Source organism: Esox lucius, chromosome 11 (genome assembly GCF_011004845.1).
Source record: "Esox lucius isolate fEsoLuc1 chromosome 11, fEsoLuc1.pri, whole genome shotgun sequence".
Lineage (NCBI taxonomy): Eukaryota > Metazoa > Chordata > Actinopteri > Esociformes > Esocidae > Esox > Esox lucius.
In genome coordinates, this window is record NC_047579.1 from 28,014,291 (window position 1) to 28,035,381 (window position 21,091).

General features: G+C 48.6%; 1 protein-coding gene across 3 annotated transcripts; it reads right to left on the reverse strand.

The window, feature by feature from the left end:
* Window positions 1-1,184: 1,184 nt before the first annotated feature.
* Window positions 1,185-20,443, reverse strand: setd1a (SET domain containing 1A, histone lysine methyltransferase). Of its 3 annotated transcripts, none has more exons than XM_034295166.1 (21): window positions 20,375-20,443; window positions 19,350-19,494; window positions 19,161-19,259; window positions 18,801-19,071; window positions 18,546-18,670; window positions 18,160-18,416; window positions 16,085-17,795; window positions 15,019-15,972; window positions 13,803-13,964; window positions 12,848-12,929; window positions 12,590-12,750; window positions 12,267-12,294; window positions 11,948-12,143; window positions 11,325-11,380; window positions 9,908-11,160; window positions 8,492-8,840; window positions 4,273-4,454; window positions 3,524-3,634; window positions 3,153-3,272; window positions 2,630-2,767; window positions 1,185-2,474 (listed from the first exon to the last, which is right to left on the reverse strand). In XM_034295166.1, the coding sequence occupies exons 2-21, from the start codon at window positions 19,485-19,487 to the stop codon at window positions 2,301-2,303; spliced, it is 6,567 nt and encodes a 2,188-aa protein (XP_034151057.1). In that variant the 5' UTR covers window positions 19,488-19,494; window positions 20,375-20,443; the 3' UTR covers window positions 1,185-2,300. The 3 variants fall into 3 exon arrangements, with proteins under 3 accessions (XP_034151057.1, XP_028979090.2, XP_034151056.1); XM_029123257.2 differs by having other exon boundaries at window positions 9,908-11,226; XM_034295165.1 differs by lacking the exon at window positions 20,375-20,443 and adding an exon at window positions 19,669-20,360 and having other exon boundaries at window positions 9,908-11,226.
* Window positions 20,444-21,091: the final 648 nt, after the last annotated feature.

Sequence of the window (21,091 nt, forward strand, 5' to 3'; positions counted from 1 at the left end):
CCTACCCAACTGGGATCAATCGTCTGTATTTGTTGTCAGTTCTTGAAGACCTTACAGGAAGTACAAAGGACTATTTTTGGCACCTGGAAGCATCTTAACGCACCAAAAACACTCATCTACGAAATGTACCATGTGGAACCAAGGCTGAATGGGCTGTCAACTAAAGCATTAAGACAACCAACAAATTCACAGAAAGCTTCAACTATCTTAAAAAATATTTTAATGCACCATTTATAAAGGGTCCAACGCATTAATACAAGAGAAATATTGCAAATAATATTAAAATAATAAATCAAATTAAAAAGAATAACAATAAAAATAACTGAATGGAAGGTATTTACAGTTTTCCTCTTCATGGGGAGTAGGAAAGAACAACATATTTACAGACTGGAACCAGTGTGTTTCTACGAGAAACAAACACTTCTACAATATGTACATGTATATCTTCGATTTTTTTTCTCCACCTTTTCATTTTAAAGTCAGGATTGGCATGTACTAAAAGGCGACTGTTGCAACAGAAAGCAATTGACAGTTTCCTGCTTTAAAGGAACAAAACATGGAGGGCCTACTGACAGCTTAAAATGTAGAAATCAAACATTAAAACTTGGGACGGCCAAATCATTGAGCTAAGAGACCATGGATAACAGACAGAAAAATGACCACACATTTGCCTGTTCTGAATTGCCTAACACAGATTGATCCGGACACTCGTCTACAAACTCGGCCCATTGACACTCAATAGGGGGCCAGTAGCGTTGCTATTTCCTACGAGAGGTTAACTGATTAGAAAGACAATCCTAACTCCAACATATGTAACATACTATTCATGTTAAAAAAAAACAGTTCAAGGCCAAATGCATTTAATAAATGCCAAAATTGGGGACATAAGGGCTTGTCTATGCAAGATAGACTTAACTAGAAAATACTTACCAGATCTGATCTACACAGAAAGGTTTACCTTTTAAAACACTGAACTAAGATAAATTCCAACATAAACAGATCTCATTGCTTTTAAAGAAGTCAATGGGGCACATAGTTGGTTAACAGACTTGTATTGAATTGTTTGCCAAATAATGACATTTCATAGAAACTGTTTTCCTGCCGCTATCATACAAAATGTATGGACATCTGAGGGTTGGTCAATTGCACAAAACCAATAACTGACAGTGCTAGTGCATTCACACGACCGGTCTAAAAACATACTTGGTATACATTCTCTCAAACACAATGTTCATTTACACGTCCCTCTGCTTCCTAGGTCATCCTAACAGCTGCAGGGTTCTGTCTGTTAACAAAGCCTAGATCACAACGACGAGGCCGGCGGACATGGAAAAGGGCAGTCCGAATTCTGACTAAAACTCAGCAGTCGTCTTAACTGATGTGACACCACACACACTATTTCACCTACTAATGACTTGTCCTAATGAAGCATGGTCAAACAATATTCAAAGGTCTTTGGTCCCTCGACCAAACAAGTTGGTGAGAGGGCAGTCCCACACCCAGGAGGTGGGTGTTAGAAGGGCTGGTGAATCACAAGCCACTGAGGACGGTGTTGGGAACACTGAAGTTCACTACGGTCAGACACTTCCAGCTAACGCAACTAAATCATAACAACAATAGTAGGAAGAAGAATATGCTATAAAATGATGAGCTCAAACAATCTTCCTTTTGGGAAACCTTGCATAACTGATCTCCCAACTTGAGTCACTCTAAAACTGCGTCTCAAATGGGCGCCTTTAAAACCCTGAATGTTATTCATGTGTCTGTGCTGAGCTGTCTGTGGGCATACAACAGGCTGGGCTTGGTGGGGGATTTCCAGTCCACAGACATTCTGTGTAGGGGCCGAAAAAAAACATTCCATGGCTGAACCAACAGGTGGCCCCGTTATCAGATTCTACTATACTATGAAAGTGGAGAATACTAAATGCTGCATTTCAGGGGTGTGGGGAACAGGGTGGGGGCCTGAATATTAATTACACTCTGGGGGGGGGGGACACAATCCCTCAGATACTGAATCCTAACCCCAGGGAAATTAAATATGTAAACAGTGCAAGTGTGTTCGTGTGTGTGCGTCCGCGTGCACGCGCACGTGTCGGCCCTAGATATGGTATAGACAGCGGTTTACAGTCTGAAGGTGCAGGCGGGTGTTGGGCTCGGGGTTGGGGGACGAGTTGCGACCCAGTTCGTGGTGGGTGTGTTGGGACCCTGGTTCTGACTGATCATGGTCTCGGGGCTGGAGAGACTGGAAGGGGTACTGACACTTCTCGGCAAGGGAGGGAAAGCGATCACTGCTGTGATCTCTAGTTGAGCGTCCCACGGCAGTTCTCTGTTCCACACAGACAGGGAATCTTATTCTCCTCTAGAGGAAACTTGTAGTCGTAGGTAATCTCTTCATTCACACCAATGGCCTGCTTGGAGTAGATCACTATTTTCTTCTGGGACTCTATGGTGATCACCTTAGCGTAGCAGTTTGGCTGGGGGAAAGAGGAAGGAGACCAGTTAAGGGAACTTAGAGAAAACTCACGCTAGCGAGGACACTAGTGATCAATGTTACTCTGAGCCTGGCGTGTTTGTGCACGTCAGAATGACTTTAACAGACTTGATCTACGTGCACCCTCCCTGTACTCACAGTGCAGCAGTGGTTGATGAAGCGCGCCAGGTTCCCCAACTTGGTGGCGTCGATGATGGTGTCGTGGTCCACTCTGAACAGGTAACTGCTCCCGATGCCCTGCTGGGCGTAACGCTTCTCCCGGTTGTCAGCCACCATCTGGCAGAGGAACAGGCCCGAACAGAAAGTCAATGACGCCAGCTGAACACAGAGGAATGACTAAGACAAAAGACTGTCACAAATTGGCCCGAACGGTTGCAGACCAACAAGTGCCCGCAACCATGGGACCAATGTGTATTGTGAGGGGGGTCTGTTGGAACATGTCTGTATGTTTATTCTACTTCTACACCAACCGGGTGAAAAATCACACCCATATTACCACAAGCTCCTTTTTCTTTAGTGAATCCCTTCTGCTGTAGGTAATAGCTAGAATTCACAGTATCTCTATTTAAATAACTTTCGAATGCTTCTGCATTTTATGTGGCGCACCACTACAGGGGACGTTGTAGTGTCCTGGATACTACCCTGCCAATGACCACAGTACCTGTCTGATGTTCTGGCCCACATACTCAATGACCATCTCATCAGCAGCAATGGGCTCCATGGTGAACAGCCCCCATTCGTGGATCCGACTGCGGCCAAATCGAAGCTTCTTCTTACGGAACTGAAAAGGGAAGGAATTTGAGCCACAGTGGCGCAATGATGTATTTACTGTCTCTAGACAATCGCAATGAAGTTGTTAACCGCAGGCCTTAAGAATTTATACACCCGGATCAAGGTCTCAATATCATACTACTGGGTTACAAGGTCAAGAACTTCATTACACAGTGCACCAGCGATTCTGCAGGAAGGAACTCTTGACACCAGCGATAAGGGAGTGTAATGTTTAAGGCTGTCAACGCTGCTGCAGTGTACCTTGAGCTGGTTGAGTTTGAGGAGGTCGGAGTCCATGACAGCTGGGATGCCGATGGCACTGAGGAGGCGGCGCTGCTCCGACCGCCTCTCTGACAGCAGCCGGTTTGAGCCCTGAGAGGAAGGACAGGCGGAGGGGTCAGGGACACGGTGATGCACAGTCACATGGCCTTGACACAAATAGTACTGATACAGAGGCACACACACTAACCTAGTTGCTTAATAATTTAGCTAATCTTAGGGGGTAAAGTTCATTTCTGTGCAGACGCAGCACTCTGAAGACATACAGATTTTTTTGCTAGGATACAAAACCAGAAAACAATGCTTGTATTAAGTACTAACTTCCCGTAATTCAACAACTAAATTTAAAAGGGTAGTGTAACATCCCGGAAAGGCTCGACAGGCTAATAATAAGACGCCATTGTATGAAAGCAGGACACCACCAAGTCTTATAAACAACAGATCTGGACCCAGAATTGGGGAACACAGACTCAGATCAAGATACATGAATTAATTGGGGGAACTTAGCATTTGTCTTTGGTTATAAGAACAAAACATGATCAGGAATGAGAATCAAAATCAAGACCAGACATATGAACCTTTTTAGGGGTCACATGCTGTGAGGTGGGGGTTTGTTATACTAGTGAACACCACCTTCGCCACCTAGGATATTTGTGTTTCCAGGCTATGTCACATTACACCTGAGTAAACCTTATCAACAGTAGGACAGAGAATGATAGTAGAGTTCATACTGCGGCATCGTAGTCAGCAGCTTCCAGTATGGCCTGTTCAGGTAGCTCCAGATCCAAGTAGACATCTTTCTCCTTCCTACTGATGGCGTAGTAGCCCTCACTTCTGGCACAGCCGGTCACGTGTTCCCTCAGCTGGCCGTCTGCGTTCTTCTTCTTCCGTCGTGGGTTGGGGATATTGGTAAGTGCAGGCAACACATTAAGGCTAAAAACAGTAACAGGGGCGAACCTACACTAAACACACCAACACATTGGCATCACTGCCCACATTCACCATTAGAGTTTCATCCGTTTCCACACACAATCAGCAGTCGGTTTATTAGGTACACCGTCTGGTACTGGGTCGCCTCCACAAAAGCCAGAATTCTTCAGGGCATGGATTCGAAGCAGTTAGAGTGAAACAGGGGGCGTTATGCTGCTGGAACTATCCGGAGACGAAAAGATCCACTGTAGGCATGAAGGGATGCACCTGGCCGTTCCAGCGTTGCTCAACCGCTCTCAGTGGACCTACCATCTGCCAGGAAAACCTTCACCACGCCTAACAACACCGGTACGAGCTGGTACCACTGTAGTGATGTTAGCAGTTTATGACACATTCGTATCAGTGTTTACCCACTGAGAAGGAAAAGATAACGAATGGAAAATATCCTATTGTTAATGCTGATAATTGACAGCGTCCCCCAACAGAAGTAAACACACCAATGGAAAAGAAGAGAAAGTGTAACTACATAGTTACAGCACAGTGTTGTGTGCCTTAAATAGAAGATTCCAGTTCAATGACGTGACAAATATGCAGTAGCTATGGACGGTTACGTGGTGTCTTGATAAGGCGTTTACTGTTCTAACAAACAGGGGATACTATGTCCAAAGGAAAAAGGCATGTGCTGTGCCGAAAACATTTAGTGGCATCTCCCCATTTTCAATCCCATGACATGTGGTGCATTATTAGCCATTCCTGAAGAGTATTCTCCAAGCTCTGACATTCAAATACACTATTTTGCCAAAAGAACGTGGACACCCATACTAATTATTGAGTTCAGGTGTTTCAGCCACAACCATTGTTCACAGGTGCATAAAAGCTAGCACATAGCAATGACATCGGCATAGCCAAACATTGGCAGTACAGGAAGTCGTACTGCCATACACCTTTGCCACAAGTAAATTTCTGCCCTACTAGATCAGCTCGTGTCAACTGTAAGTGCTTTAATTGTGGAGTGAAAGCATCTAGGAGAAACAATAGCCCAGTCACAAAGTGGTATACCACGCAAACTCACATAACGGGGCAGCCAAGCGCTAAAGTGCGTAGAAATCACCTATCATCTGCTGTGTCACACACCACAGAGTTCTAAAGTGCCTCTGGAAGCAACGTTAGCATAAGAACTGTGCGTCGGGAGCTTCACAAAATGGAAGCCTCACATCAACATGTGCAGTGCCAAAAATCAGCTGGAGTTGTGTAAAGCATGCTGCCACTGGACTTTAGAGCAGTGGAAATGTGGAGTGATGAATCACACTTCACTATCTGGCAGTCTGATGGATGAATCTGTGTGTGGTGGATGCCAGGGGAACGCTGCCAACAAGAATGCTTAGTGCCTACTGTACAGTTTCGTAGAGGAGGGATAATGGTCTGGGGCTGCGTTTCAGGGTTTGGACTAGGCCCCTTAGTTCCAGTGAAGGCATAATGCCACAGGACATGCAGACATTTTAGACGATTGGGTGCTTCCAACTTGGTTTGGGGAAGGACCTTTCTTGTTCCAGCATGACTGTGCCCCCATGCACAAAGTGCAGTCCATAAAGACAGGTTTGGCGAGGTTGGTGTTCTTCGCATCACTGTTATAACTATTAATTATTATCAGAACTGCCTGTCTGTGGCATGTTAACCTGCATGATTCTTGTCAGTGTCCTTCTACTGCTCTTCAACAAGCTGTTTTCACACACAGGACTGGATGTTTTTGGTCTGTCACAAGACTCTCTGTAAGCCCTAGACACTCTTGTGCATGAGAAGCCTAGCAGGGTTACAACAGATATTACAACAGTAAAAATAAAAATGTCTTCATATGGTCTTATACACCATGGCTTTCTGAAAATCAGCATTCAGGCTTAGAACCACCCCATTGATTTTAAAATACATATATATGTACAACATAAATAATGACAAAGGAACAGTTGATAAGAGTCCTAAACACATGACTACTCTTAACAATAACATCTACCTCCCTGACATACACTGACCTGACATTCATCCATAACCAGGACAGCTAACCCCCCGATATACCCTGACATGACAGTCATCCATAACCAGGACAGCTAACCCCCCGATATACCCTGACCTGACTGTCATCCATAACCAGGACAGCTAACCCCCCGATATACCCTGACCTGACAGTCATCCATAACCAGGACAGCTAACCCCCCGATATACCCTGACCTGACAGTCATCCATAACCAGGACAGCTAACCCCCCGATATACCCTGACCTGACAGTCATCCATAACCAGGACAGCTAACCCCCCGATATACCCTGACCTGACAGTCATCCATAACCAGGACAGCTAACCCCCCGATATACCCTGACCTGACAGTCATCCATAACCAGGACAGCTAACCCCCCGATATACCCTGACCTGACAGTCATCCATAACCAGGACAGCTAACCCCCCGATATACCCTGACCTGACAGTCATCCATAACCAGGACAGCTAACCCCCCGATATACCCTGACCTGACAGTCATCCATAACCAGGACAGCTAACCCCCCGATATACCCTGACCTGACAAGTCATCCATAACCAGGACAGCTAACCCCCCGATATACCCTGACCTGACAGTCATCCATAACCAGGACAGCTAACCCCCCGATATACCCTGACCTGACAAGTCATCCATAACCAGGACAGCTAACCCCCCGATATACCCTGACCTGACAGTCATCCATAACCAGGACAGCTAACCCCCCGATATACCCTGACCTGACAGTCATCCATAACCAGGACAGCTAACCCCCCGATATACCCTGACCTGACAGTCATCCATAACCAGGACAGCTAACCCCCCGATATACCCTGACCTGACAGTCATCCATAACCAGGACAGCTAACCCCCCGATATACCCTGACCTGACAGTCATCCATAACCAGGACAGCTAACCCCCCGATATACCCTGACCTGACAGTCATCCATAACCAGGACAGCTAACCCCCCGATATACCCTGACCTGACAGTCATCCATAACCAGGACAGCTAACCCCCCGATATACCCTGACCTGACAGTCATCCATAACCAGGACAGCTAACCCCCCGATATACCCTGACCTGACAGTCATCCATAACCAGGACAGCTAACCCCCCGATATACCCTGACCTGACAGTCATCCATAACCAGGACAGCTAACCCCCCGATATACCCTGACCTGACAGTCATCCATAACCAGGACAGCTAACCCCCCGATATACCCTGACCTGACAGTCATCCATAACCAGGACAGCTAACCCCCCGATATACCCTGACCTGACAAGTCATCCATAACCAGGACAGCTAACCCCCCGATATACCCTGACCTGACAGTCATCCATAACCAGGACAGCTAACCCCCCGATATACCCTGACCTGACAAGTCATCCATAACCAGGACAGCTAACCCCCCGATATACCCTGACCTGACAGTCATCCATAACCAGGACAGCTAACCCCCCGATATACCCTGACCTGACAGTCATCCATAACCAGGACAGCTAACCCCCCGATATACCCTGACCTGACAGTCATCCATAACCAGGACAGCTAACCCCCCGATATACCCTGACCTGACAGTCATCCATAACCAGGACAGCTAACCCCCCGATATACCCTGACCTGACAGTCATCCATAACCAGGACAGCTAACCCCCCGATATACCCTGACCTGACAGTCATCCATAACCAGGACAGCTAACCCCCCGATATACCCTGACCTGACAGTCATCCATAACCAGGACAGCTAACCCCCCGATATACCCTGACCTGACAGTCATCCATAACCAGGACAGCTAACCCCCCGATATACCCTGACCTGACAGTCATCCATAACCAGGACAGCTAACCCCCCGATATACCCTGACCTGACAAGTCATCCATAACCAGGACAGCTAACCCCCCGATATACCCTGACCTGACAGTCATCCATAACCAGGACAGCTAACCCTGTTGATAAATCCAAATCCCAGCAGTGCCAGTGGTGAAGGATATCAGTGTGGTGGACCCAGTGCGTGTCATTGAGCCAGTCGGTGTTGTGGTCTTCCTGCAGCAGCTTCTCGTAAGTAGTCTTCAGCATGGTCAGGTCCTCCATGTCTAAACCAGAGTTCCAGATGTCGTACAGGATGGTCATCTGCTCAAACTCACTGCGCTGGTCAAACTTGACAGGCTCTGGGGCCGGGATGGGCTTGGGCCAGCGCTGCGATGATGTCAGCCCAGCCTCTTGAAAGAAGAGGCGCTCGCTCTTCCTCACATCCTCCCACTCCTCTTCCTCATCCTCTGTGTTGGAAAGCTCACCAGGCTCCAGCTGCTCCACATCCACATCCTCTTCCAGGTCAACCTCCTAAAGGAATAAACCAGGGTGGAATGAGTTTGTCAACACAGTCAGAGATATTTCTGCTATAGAAAGCCTTGGGCGGGCCGCCCAAACGTTCTTCCTGCCTGCCCGCCCAAGTGATGAAAATTATAAAAAAAAAAAAAATTTAATTCACCGATTTCACCACCGCTGCTAAATTGTGAGGCACCACCTCAGAAAAACAGATTATTTTTTATGAAAAACAATGTTTTTCCCGTAGGACTGGACCAGAGTATTCTAATATTCGGATATTCGTTCTTTGGGTAGGTAATTCAGTTTTCGTTCTCTCTATTCGGAATATTCTTAAAAAAGGTTGACTATTAATAAAGCCAAACACAAATACATTTTGTGAGCACGCCTGACGTCCCTTTCATTCACAGTAGTGATCCTCACGCTTCAGTTCACCTTGCCCGTCTAATATTGGCATGCAAGCAGTTGTTGCCATGCACACATGGCTTCATTAATTTCACACAAGAATCAGGAATTTGTTGTTGAACAGCAACACGCCTAGTGTAGTGGGCACAACTGACAAAAGTTGAAGCTTCCTGATTGAGTGATACGTGCGTAGGAACTTTCATGCACATAATGATTTGCACGCACGCAGTGTATTTCTGGACAAAAAAATAATAATGCTAAAGAGCTGGACAAAATGCTCAAGCCTATTGTGTCGCAAATGCTGGCCCGCAACATCCACCACCTTTTTTGGGGAAACGCAGTAACACATTAACGACCTAACAGGCACATTTGGTTCTTTAAACACACGTCAAACTCAGGCAATGGAATGGGCCTTTCTAGGCAGTTTCTAGACATTTCCTGGATGTAGCAAACTTCTCTTTATAAGACAATTTCATGACGTAACAGCACCTCTCAACCAGAGCAACTACAGAAAGTTGTGTAACACCAACAGAGGAAAGATGAAACAGCTATGCCTGTCAACGTTACAGTACATGAATGCTGTGGTGGAGTACTACCATATTTGGACATGCGGGTGACACGCCATAATCCTTACATATTTGTTGTGACACGACAAGTTACAGAATCCCCCCCCCACAAACCTCTAGTTTCCTCTTGTTGGGTTTCTTCTGATGTTCTTTATGCTTTTCGGTTTGCTGTAAATCTAGGTTCTCCTTGTCTTTCCTCTTTTTATTCTTTCCTAACTCCATCTCCTCCAGTTTACGGCCCCTTGCCACCATAGCCTTCCTCTTGGCTGATGGAGCGAGAGGTGTCACTGTGGCCTTGGCCATGTCTCCAGCCTCATCCAGCAGACCAATGCCAGCCGCATGCTCTCTGTCTCTGGAGGGCAGGGGTTCCCCAATGACCTCCTCAGGGGCCTCCAGCACCCCAGATATGGCATGGTGGTTGAGGTCTGCAGGGAGAACCGACCCCGGATCCTGTTTGGAGCCTGTCCTCTTTTGGACCAGGGTGAGGTGGAGTGGGGCTTTGGAGTAGTTGTGTTCCTGCAGGGCAAACAGGCCCTGTGGGTCCATGACCAGGGACAGGGGTTCAGGGGAGAGGAGCATCTCTTCCTCCATCTTCTGCTCCTCCGCCTCGTCTGACGTCTCGGTCTCCTCTGAGTCTCCGGTGTCCGGGTCCAGCTTCAGAGCCACGTCAGCCAGGACAGACAGGGGGGCCGTCGGAGCGGAGGCCAGCTGAAGCAGGCTTGACACTCCCAATTGCTCCCTGAGTCGCAGCCGCTGCTGCCGCTCCTCTTCTTCATCCTCCTCTTCCTCTCGGAGGGTGTGGTATGAGGAGGGAGGCGCTGTCGTAGATTGGCTGACGGTCCGGGGGCGTCCTCTGCCCCTGCCCTTGGTAACCGGGGGAAGGGCCTCCTCAAAGGCCATCTTGACCAAGGAGGCGTGGTCCAGGGGGAGGTTCTGTACGGTGCGACACACCCACACTGGAGCGGGGGCGGTGGGTTTCGGGGAGGATCCCCGTTTGTTGGGGGACTTGGTTGGGGTGATGGGGGGCGACACTAGAGGGCTCTTCTTGGAGTCTTCGGCACGTACCGACAAGGGCACCGTGAGAACGGGGGAGGGGGAAAGGGCATTGCCTTCGCCAGGTTTGGAGGCAAACGGGAGGAGCGACAGAGTCTTGGGGGGGGTGGTTCCAGGTGTGGCGGCGATGAGGATGGAGTCCGGAAGCTGAGATTTGGTGGCCGAGAGGGGTGGAGCTGCAGCGGAGGGAGGTGGAGAAAGAGGGACAGTTGGCAAGTAGGGTTTGTAGTCACCCTCCTCGGTAGAGAACGAGACGGTCTTCCGTCGCTTCTTAAGAGGGGGCACGACGACGATGGGTGAGGAGGGGCGGGGGGCTGTGGGGGATGGAGGACGAGCGTTTGAGCTGGGCACCGATGAATTCTTTTTGTTTGCAGCAATTTCTAAAGACGGACACATATTTGAATTACAATTACTGAGAAACTTCGCAATTTTCATGGAAATTAACATACATAACTGACAAAGCAGAATTTTGCCTAACCTGCTTTGATCTCCGCGCTGAGCGGCGTCTTTGGAAGAGAAGCACAAGACTTTTCTCTGTAAAGCAAAACACGTGGAACAATCAGTATCCAACAATCATTGTGTCAAGGTATAGATCGGGGGAAGGATATAAAAAGATAGAGTCAGGCATTTAAAGTACCCAAGATCACACTATGAAACAGAGTATGTACGTAACCATAAAGACTTTTCCAAAAGGAAAAAGATAGTATGCTCCGATTAAGTATTAGGTCTGAATGCCAAATTGTAGGTTTGGCAAAAACAAGGTACTGCATCTCAGGGTCAGAAACTGGTAGACTAATCAGGATGGAAAAAAACAAGTCATGGAACAAAATACAGAGAGGACCCTGATCCAGAACACAAGACCTCAGCCTGTGGCAAACATATTTCAGGAAAACAATGACCAGAGGAACTCAGCCAGGACCACACTGGAATGGCTTCAGTACAACTATGTGAATATTTCCACATTTCTAAAAATGCATTTTAACTTTGAAGTAGGGTGTTGACTTATGGCAAATAAACTAAATTTAAGCCAATTATAAACCCAACAAAACGTGGAGGAACTGAAAAGGTCTGAAGCCTTCCGGAAAACGCTCAGAAATGTACCGATCATCCTCCTTCTCAGTGTCCAGAGCTGTGCTGTCCATCGTAGACTCGTCCATGGTGTCAAGTCCACTCCCGGCCAGCTCTCCTTCCTCCTCATCCTCGTCTTCAGAAGAGGAGGAGGATGATGTTGAGGAAGAAGAACTCTCGGAGGACGAGGAGAGGCTCTCGTCATCGCTGTCGGCACTCAACACCTCATCTGAAACATTAGATAAAGTGAGAGATGATACAGTGGCACGATAGAGGTAGTTGAAGCAGGTGGCGGTGGCACATGGGCCTAAGAAGGCCTAAACAAGGAGAACAGAGAGAAAGCTCGATTTACCTCCAGACTCCTTGTCACTGTCATCATCCTACAGAAAGAAACAGGACAGTTAGTGATCATATCTGAGTTTCCATCACGTAGAATGAAGCCCGTGTTCAGGAGAGTATAGAGAGGTATACAGTGAAATGCTGCCATCTAGCCAGCATTATGGGGAAATACAACAACACTACCAGTAATATCTATGGCATGCATAAATAATCCACCAATTAATAACAGAATCGTGGATAATCCTTTCTGCAGCCATGCACTCCATTTCTGAGACACAATCAATTTTATCACCTGGAGAAATACTATTGTCATGATAAATTTGCATGCAGACAAACCTTGTCTGAAGAGGAGCCATCAGATGTCTCTTCTCCCTCGCTGTCCAGGTCCCATGGTTTTCTACTTCTGGTCTTCTTCTTCCTCCTCCGGCTGTCCCTCTCAGCCCGGTGGCTCTCCCCGGCTGTCCGGCCTCCTTCTGGACCCTTGGCATGGTATGAGTCTGGGGAGAGGGTGGTGAGCCGACACAGGAAATACCCCAAGATGTTCCCAAAAAGACAATTCCTTATTTATTTAGAAAATTAAAATAAATAACGCACCTTCATCATCATCCTCTGGAGGAGTCTTGGGTCTCTTCATCTCTCCTCCCTCAGCTAGCTCCTGAGGCTCTTTCCTCTTCACCTGGACAAAGCCCATTCGTATCATAATTATTTGTGGTGGTAACAACATAATTACAGCCTCCTAAGTGCATGGATGATATATTAATGTCTATTGAGAAACATATCAGGGTAATCTCTAATAAAATACAGTTGTAGTGAAATGTATTGGCACCCATTCACTTCATACAGTGGGGCCCAATGTATGTGTATAATGTATTTGGGGATACAAACCGGTGAGGGCTTAACATGGCAACTGTTTTAAGACAGAAGTTAAACAGTGCAAAGTTCTGAAAAATGGCTTGATTTTATATATAAACTACTCTAAAAGGGGAATACATTTACTTAGGCATTTTCCAGAATTAATTTCTCAGTGGTATTTTTCCTGGCTTAGTATTCTTTTCCAGAGATCCTATCTATACATATTACAAATACTCAAACGAGGAAAAGGGAGCTGATTTCAATAAATAAATCATTCCGGAATAAAAGTCTAGGAAATGACAGCTGTTTAGTGTAGTTGTCCTTGGCAAGCAAGCCCAGTATCACCCTCAGCTGACAATTCAATGACGCGTAATTTAGATATTATTTGGGAGCCTGAGGTTGTCTGATAGGTGAGACTTGTTCATGAACACAAAGATTACAGTACACATATTTTTATTTAAATTTCAGCAAATGTTAAGGTCAACTCCTAAACCGGAAAAAAAAAACCGGCAACAACCGCCAACAGATATTTCAGATTAGAAAAGGTATCTGACCGCTGTTGGGGAGGTTTCTGAAGCCTGATGCATACCGCATGGCTACCTCGGCAGTAATCCATCTCTAAATTTCCACAGAGTCAGTAGGAATGTAAACGCTACCTGACAGTCCCCAGCTGACCTGATGCATGGGTTCTTTTTACCTTGAATGAGGGCAGTCGTAGCGCCCCTCTCAGGGAGAAGCCCTCCACGCCTCCACTCTTGGCCCAGTCCACCAGAGACATGAGAGGCTCCCGGGGCTTGCTGCTGGTCTTGTTCTCCTCGTCCCGAACTGCTGCCACACCTCGAACCATGGTCTGGAACGGCTGGGGAGTCGAGGAGAGTGGGCCGGGAGGGTTTAACAACAGAAAAAGACACCAAGTCGAAACAAGAATCAATTCCTTCAACACTAGAAAACAGCGTTAGGAAATGACACCAGAAACCAAACTGTATTGACCTCAGCTTAGGTGACATTAAAGTCACTTATCATGAGAGACGGACAGACGGGGTGCTTTTGAGGGACGAATAAAGCGAGTTTCTGAGTGCGGAAACACAAGAAATTGGTGTAGAGTGCCAGAAAGTGTGTTGTATTTTCAGTGGATTATGGTCACAATACAAACATTCTACTAAATGTACTGTCCACATATAATGGTACATATACAAGTACTGTTATATGTCTTGTCATTGAAATTCGTTTCGCTCAAGACTCGCATTTTCAGTAAGTTCTGTGGATGTGCAACAATAACCATTGAGCTTTTTTCTGCAAGGCTTAATCTATGTCCGCCATACTGGCCCAATAAAACATTCTTCAGTTTTCTGATAACTTGTCACAATATCCTGACTTACATCCCTCTGACCTCTCTCTTATACATTTTCTCCCTCCCACACAGCCCAGCACATGGTTTATCTTACCCAGTCAGCAGTTATACGTCATAGTACTAAATACAGCTTTGTAAAATGTCTAAAGGAAACCAGTGGATTTTTTTTGTCACAGGCATTTTCTTGGTTTAAAGTACGACTAAATGGACAACCAGAACTGTTAAGAGAATAAATCTCGGGCTACATCTGTGCGTATTGCTAATACTCGGCCGCAGACCACTTTAACCTAAGAAAGTCAACTATGGTTTATCATTTCCGTAACCAACAGAATTTAGTAAAAATAACATGTCTGAAAGGCTTGTGAATCCAAAAACATAGCTGAAGTATTAAGGTTGGGTTGATGGATGGCTTTTAGCTGAACTCTATGCTGTTCGTGACCTAATGTAGATGTAGTATGATAGGTGAATCACGCCTCTAAATTCTGAAATAATCCTGCAAACGTTCATGTTACGAATCACAACCCCCGCCTGGGAATTAAACCCACCACCCCTGGGACTTTACCTTAGCCTTGGTCTCCTTTCGCTCCCACCACTCGTCAAATGTCCCAAAGGCAATGTTCTCCACCATCTTGCGGTTGAGGTCCCTCTGCATGATGCTCTTCATCTCCTGGATGAGGGTGGCCAACACAAGCTGCACCGTGGCCTCGTGGGGGGTCTCCGTCAGCACGGGCATCTGGGAGTCCCCCCCGGCCCTGTACTGGGCCTCTCCCTCCCCGGGAGGCATTGCCCCATAGGGCGGCGGCGTGTGGTAGGCGTAGTGTTGGGGCAGGACGTGGGGGGGCCAGCCTGCGTGGGGTGGGGGGATGCTGGGGTGGGGGGGCATCTGGGACGGGTCGGGGTAGGCGTAGGGCATGTGTGCCGGTATGTAGTGGTGGTCCTGGTCGTAGCCACCCCCCTCTTGGTCCATGTAGGGGTGGTGGGGGTGCGGGGGAGGGGGCATGGAGTGGTAGTAGTCTGAAGGGTGGGCGTCGCCAGGGGCCGCCGTCCCGTTGGCCGAGGACACTCTCAGTTGGTGCAGCCGACTCAGCATCTGGGTCTGCATCTGGAAGGACATGGGGGCGCCACCGCTGTACTGGCTCACCAGCTCCATGCCGCTGGCGTAATCGTACATGTGCGGGGGCAGGGGAGGGGGGTACTCCGGGTGCAGCTCCATGTGGGCGTGTGGCGGGGGGAGGCCGGGGGGCGGCGGGGGCTGCAGGGAGAAACCTGGGGGTGGCGGAGGAGGTAGGTGGGGGGGGTAGGAGGGGATGGGCGGAGGAGGCATGGATGTGCCAAAGTGCTGCGCGGGGTGAGAGGGAGAGGCGGAGGGGTCTGTCTGGGCGGGCGGGGGGGCCTGCGAGGAAGAGGGGGGCGAGGCTGAGGAAGGAGTGGCGTGGTGGGAGGTCACGGCTGTCGAGCCGTGCTCCTCGTCCTCGTCCGAGATCTCCATGTCCTCCCCAGAGGAGTGAGGGGATGACTGCAGGAAGAGGAGAGGGTTTTGGGTTTTTCCCGCACTTTTGCAACGGCAGACAAGCCATGCCTACATGGACGTTCCAATACATTCAGATGAGTTAAGGTGCTGTTCTTACCTGACCGTTGTAGGGGGGTGTGTGCGCCCCCTGTCTGCTCCTGGGGTCGGCAGGCTCAGGCTGGGGAGTCTCCTCCGGCACAGGCCCAGTCCCATGGACACCACTCTGGTCGTCTGTGGAGGGGACGCGGGGAGAGAAGGTGGAGGAGGAGGAAGGGGTGGCTGGAGCAACTACAGTGGGACTCTTCCTCCCCTCTGCCACCTGCTTCCTCCCTCTGCGGCTGTCTCGATCTCTTTCTCCTCTCCTCCTATGCTGGCCTGTGTCGCCACCCCCTCCTGATCTCCTCCTCCTGTCCTTCTCCCCTTCCTGCTCCCGCTGCTTATTGCTCCTGCTCTCTCCTGCAGTGCCTCCTCTCTTCACTGCACCTCGCACCCTGTCCTCTGCTGCTCCTCCCACCGCTGCCCTCTCTCGCTGCCGTTCCTCCTTCTTGTCATCTTCCTCCTCCTCATCGGAGGCCAGAAAGGAGAACTTGGCCTTCTGCTCTTTCAGAAGCATCTCAATACGAGAGTCTAAACTGCTGCTGTGATAGACAAACGGCAGGCTCTCATTGGTGGAGTCAGGCTCCGGCGAGGAGGAGTCCCGCTGGGAGGGTGGGGAGACAGAGGTGGTGGTGGTTGTGGAGGAGGATGGGAGATTGTGAGGGAGGGAGGTGGATGAGGAAGGCGAGGTAGAGGAGGAGGCCATGGAGGGGTGGGGTGGAGACGAGGGAGGGGTGGAGGGCTGCTGAGGTGGGGGAGGCGGCGTGGTGGGGCGGCGTTTGGGCTTGGTCCACGCCTCCTCCCTGACAGGGCTATCCTGACCAAAGTCAAGGGCGCTGAGCGTCTCGGCCACCGCCGCCGCTATCACCGAGGCCGGGGGGAGGGGCGGGGGAGGAGGCGGAGGCAGGGGAGTGTGGTGGGACGACCGGGGGTCTTTGCTGTTAGACCCGGAGCCCCTCTCCCCAGAACCAGCCCCGCCAGGCGGGCCACGGTATCCAGAGGAGGGCTCCAGGCGCGAGGACACCGAGGGGTCGTGGGACGCGGGGGGGTCTTTGGACGAGGAGGCGGAGTAGGAGGCATAGGAGGGAGGCGGGGACAGGCTGTTGGAGGAGGAGCGGTGGGAGTTGAATCGGGGGTCGGAGGCGTTGGAGTAGTCACTGTCCCGGTCTCGGCTATCCCGGTCGTGGCTGCTCCGCCGCCGGCTGCTGCTGTGGTTGTGCGAGTGGTGGTTCCGGTGTCGGCCGTGCTCCCTGGAGCCCAGGCTGTCCCGTCGGTAGCCCCGCTCCCTCTCGGAGTGGTGCGAGTGGTGCGAGTACTTGGAGTTGGCCTCCTGATAAGACGACCTTCTGGAGCCCATGCCACCGGCACCGTACCGCCCCCCTGAGTCCCTGTCCCGCTCCCGGTCCCTGTCCCGCTCCCTGTCGGCTGGCGGCGGCTGGTCGTACTGGGGCGCCGGGGGTGGCATCACGGGGTGGTGTCCCATGTGCTGCCCGGACCCTCCGGAGTTTGCGTACGGCGGGTAGAGCTGGGGCTCGTTCGGACGGAAAGGGCCGGCAGGCGGGTAGGTGGGGCGACCCCTTTGGTAGAGTTCTTGCGGTGCATGGGGGTCCTCCGTGTAGCGGGGAGCTTTGTAGGACCCAACAGAGGAGGACACGGCAGAGGAGGAGCAGGAGGGCAACATGTCCTGGGGAGGATACCCACTGGTCAGTGGGCCTGCGCTGTATCCAACGTGTCTATGAAACCAAAGAAAGAGGGTAGAAGTTAAAACAATACTAGTAAAGATAAATGTCCACAACAAAAGATTCTTACAGAACACACCCATCCGTCTGAATCATAATGATTTATTTATTTCTGGTCTTTTTCCCAACTAACAGACAACAAAGCATTTTCCACGGCTTCCTCACGGTCTCTGTGAGCTTTGAGCTAGAAACTAAATTAACACCAAGCCAACTTTAAACCAGTTGAACATGGTAACGTTTAAATCCCTGAACTGTGAATTATTTTAAAATTATGTAACTCCTTCCCATACAGTGTGACAAGTGTCCCAAAGAGGGAAAATGCTGGTGGGTTTAGATGGATAAACCGGTTAAGACTAACCTGGCAACAGCGTAGCCAGAGTCCTGTGAGGCAGAGCGAGGGGTGTAAGGTGTTCCTCCGCCCTGGGATGACGCCGAGGAGCCTGGGGTGTAAGGCCCGCCCATGGAGGACGGGGGTGTGTCCAGACGCTGATCACTAAAGCCGGTGTCCACAGTGCAGGGGGTGGTGCTCCCGGGGGTGAGTGCCGGCACCCCTGTGGTCAAGCCTGCGGCCAGGCCAGCAATCTCAGAGGACAGCCTCCGCCTGATATCTGATGACTGCCCGGGGACAAAAAAAATCAACAGTGAGATGGTTTAATGAGATCATGACAAATTAAAGACCATAACAGCAAATCCTCTCCGAAAAATGGCTGTAGGGTGGTTGTAATGAGGTGCTGGTGAATGTACCGTGTCAGGTTGCGTTGGGGCTGGCGGCTGGAACCGCTCGGTCAGGGCCTTGCCCCCAGTGGGCACAGTCTGGGGCGTGTAGGAGCCACTTACTATCAGGTCATAATACTTCTGCCTCTGCTGGCCTGAAAACAAACATGCTGGCGAGTCATGCATGTATCTCTATCTAACCTAAATTATTATCTGTGATTACTACAATAATTTTCCATAAAAAAAACTACATTTTCTCACAAAAGATATCAATTATTGGTATACCTTTGATGTCCAGCTGAGCATGAACGATGTTGCCCATGACGGAGGTGTTGTGCAGGTGTTTGACTGTGTCCTTGGCGCCCCTGGTGCTCGCAAAGAGCACCCGGGCGAGGCCCAGGTGCTTACGAGTCTTGGGGTGAAACAGTATTTCCATCTCTTCCACCTCTCCAAACTTGGCACACATCTCAGCCAGGAATGGCTCCTTGATATTGTCATTGAGGCGTGCGAAGGTCACCTCTTTGAGTGGGATGGCCCCGACATAGAACTCATCCAGCTTCGGGCACAAGAGACAGGAATTAAGAGGGCATTCTACAGGGTGGCCATTCCAGTGTAAAACTGTGGGGTGATGAGACCGTTTCTAACCTTGAACTTGGGCACTGGTAGAGCCATCTCTGTGTGCCTGGACCAGATCCTACGAGGTCGAGGATCCCGCAAATCTCCCACTGGTGGGAACCCCGAGTCCTGGAGGGATATTGTCACACAGGACGTGTATAACAACCACATATGCAGCTTACTTAGATATAACTATAGTCATATAAACACAATACTAACCGGCACACTGAAATGCACCCCGTCATATCTGTATATTTTGTTGTTAACCCTCCGGATGGCTGGGTCTTGGACGAGCTTATAGCTCTTCCATTGCAAACTGAGAGCTCGTTGTGTGTCCGGCTCACTGTCTGGATCCATGCTATAACTAAGAGTGAAGAGGGAGATAGTAAAGTGTTTCACAGTTGATCTATCGTCGTAGCAGTCACAAGAACGATACGCTAAATATATTCTTCATATTTGCTTAAAAAAATCAAACATGCTTTACCAAAACTTTTTGACAAAACATATCACAACGGTTCTTATAATTATTCTAACCTACCTCCGCTTACTGTCACTCTCCAGCCTGGTGTTGCTGTCAAAACATTGGCAACGTCACACCGTCACTACCTAGCTAACTAATTAGCATTCCACAATGTCCTACCAGCGAGCATATTTATTATTTGTAATAAATCAGTACATTACAATACGTTATTGTAAAGTACGTTAGGAACTTCGTCTCGCATTCCCTAGTTAGTTACCCGTACTGTGTCTAACTATTGTTAGCATTGGTAGTTAGTGTTAACTGCTAGCGTCTTCGGTTGAGTTAGCTTGCTAAATAGTTAGCAAACAACCTATTCAAACCTCAACTCACCGGACTGCAAGCTAGTTGTGCAGATATGACAGAGGTTAGTGAAATCACTCTTTGTGTACTTAGGCGCAAACAACCACATATGTTAGCTTGCTAAACGTCCTACGTTTTACTCGCCCAACCGAACCCGCCTCTTTCAAACAGAATGCCCGCTTCATCCGAAACTACCAACCCGCCGCTCAAGTGAAGCTAGGCCTAGGACGAACGAGAAAAACACAAGACTACCAAACTGAAAAGGTAACTCCGTTTTTACTCCAGGGCATAATAGCTCAGTTATAACGACGTGAACACTATTCCGGTGCTATGAAGTTTCCATACAATGCGTATTATTTCACGAAATCTTTACGTATGTCGTAAAACAAAATAACGTTAAATGAGCGGCCATCGCGTAACCAACCTGAAAGCCTCGCCTGTTCTCCATCAGTCTTTGTAAATACATCTCGTCATTCGAACTCAGTACTTTCCTCTCAATCCATCCAGATCAACGGAAATAAATGATAACAGTCAACTCAGACATACTTCCCAAATTACCCACTAAAATATACACATTATATTTATTTGATGGTTATGCATATCTAAAGATTGAACATTTATTTTAAAATATACATTTGTATGCCCCTTCTGTAGATACTTGTGGCGAATCCGCTGATCAATATATCTGATGTGGCAAATGGACGTTTAAGAGATGCCCATTCTTCCTTATAAAATGTACAGCACAATGGTGACACAGCAATGTGTTTTTATTATTATTATTAGTTTGGAACCGCTTTACTTAGTTTTCTTGTGCATATTGAGTAATGAAAGATCACCTGTGCAAGGAAACCAAAAGAAACAACACTGCCATCCGGTGACAAAGCAAGGCACCACCGAGAAACCAAACAAGACTCGGATCACAAAGCCATCAGTGCTACTACTTAGCGTTTTCATTAAAGTAAGCTCCATATAATATATTCTTCTCTGTGAAAAGCATTCATGAACAAATGTTGTTGTATAGGTCAAAACATACTGAATATATATAAGAAACTGAAAGCCAAAAACAAACCAAAACGACCAATTTTTATCAAGATTTGCACATATCTATGGTAAGCACTAGAGAGCAGTATATCACAAGCCA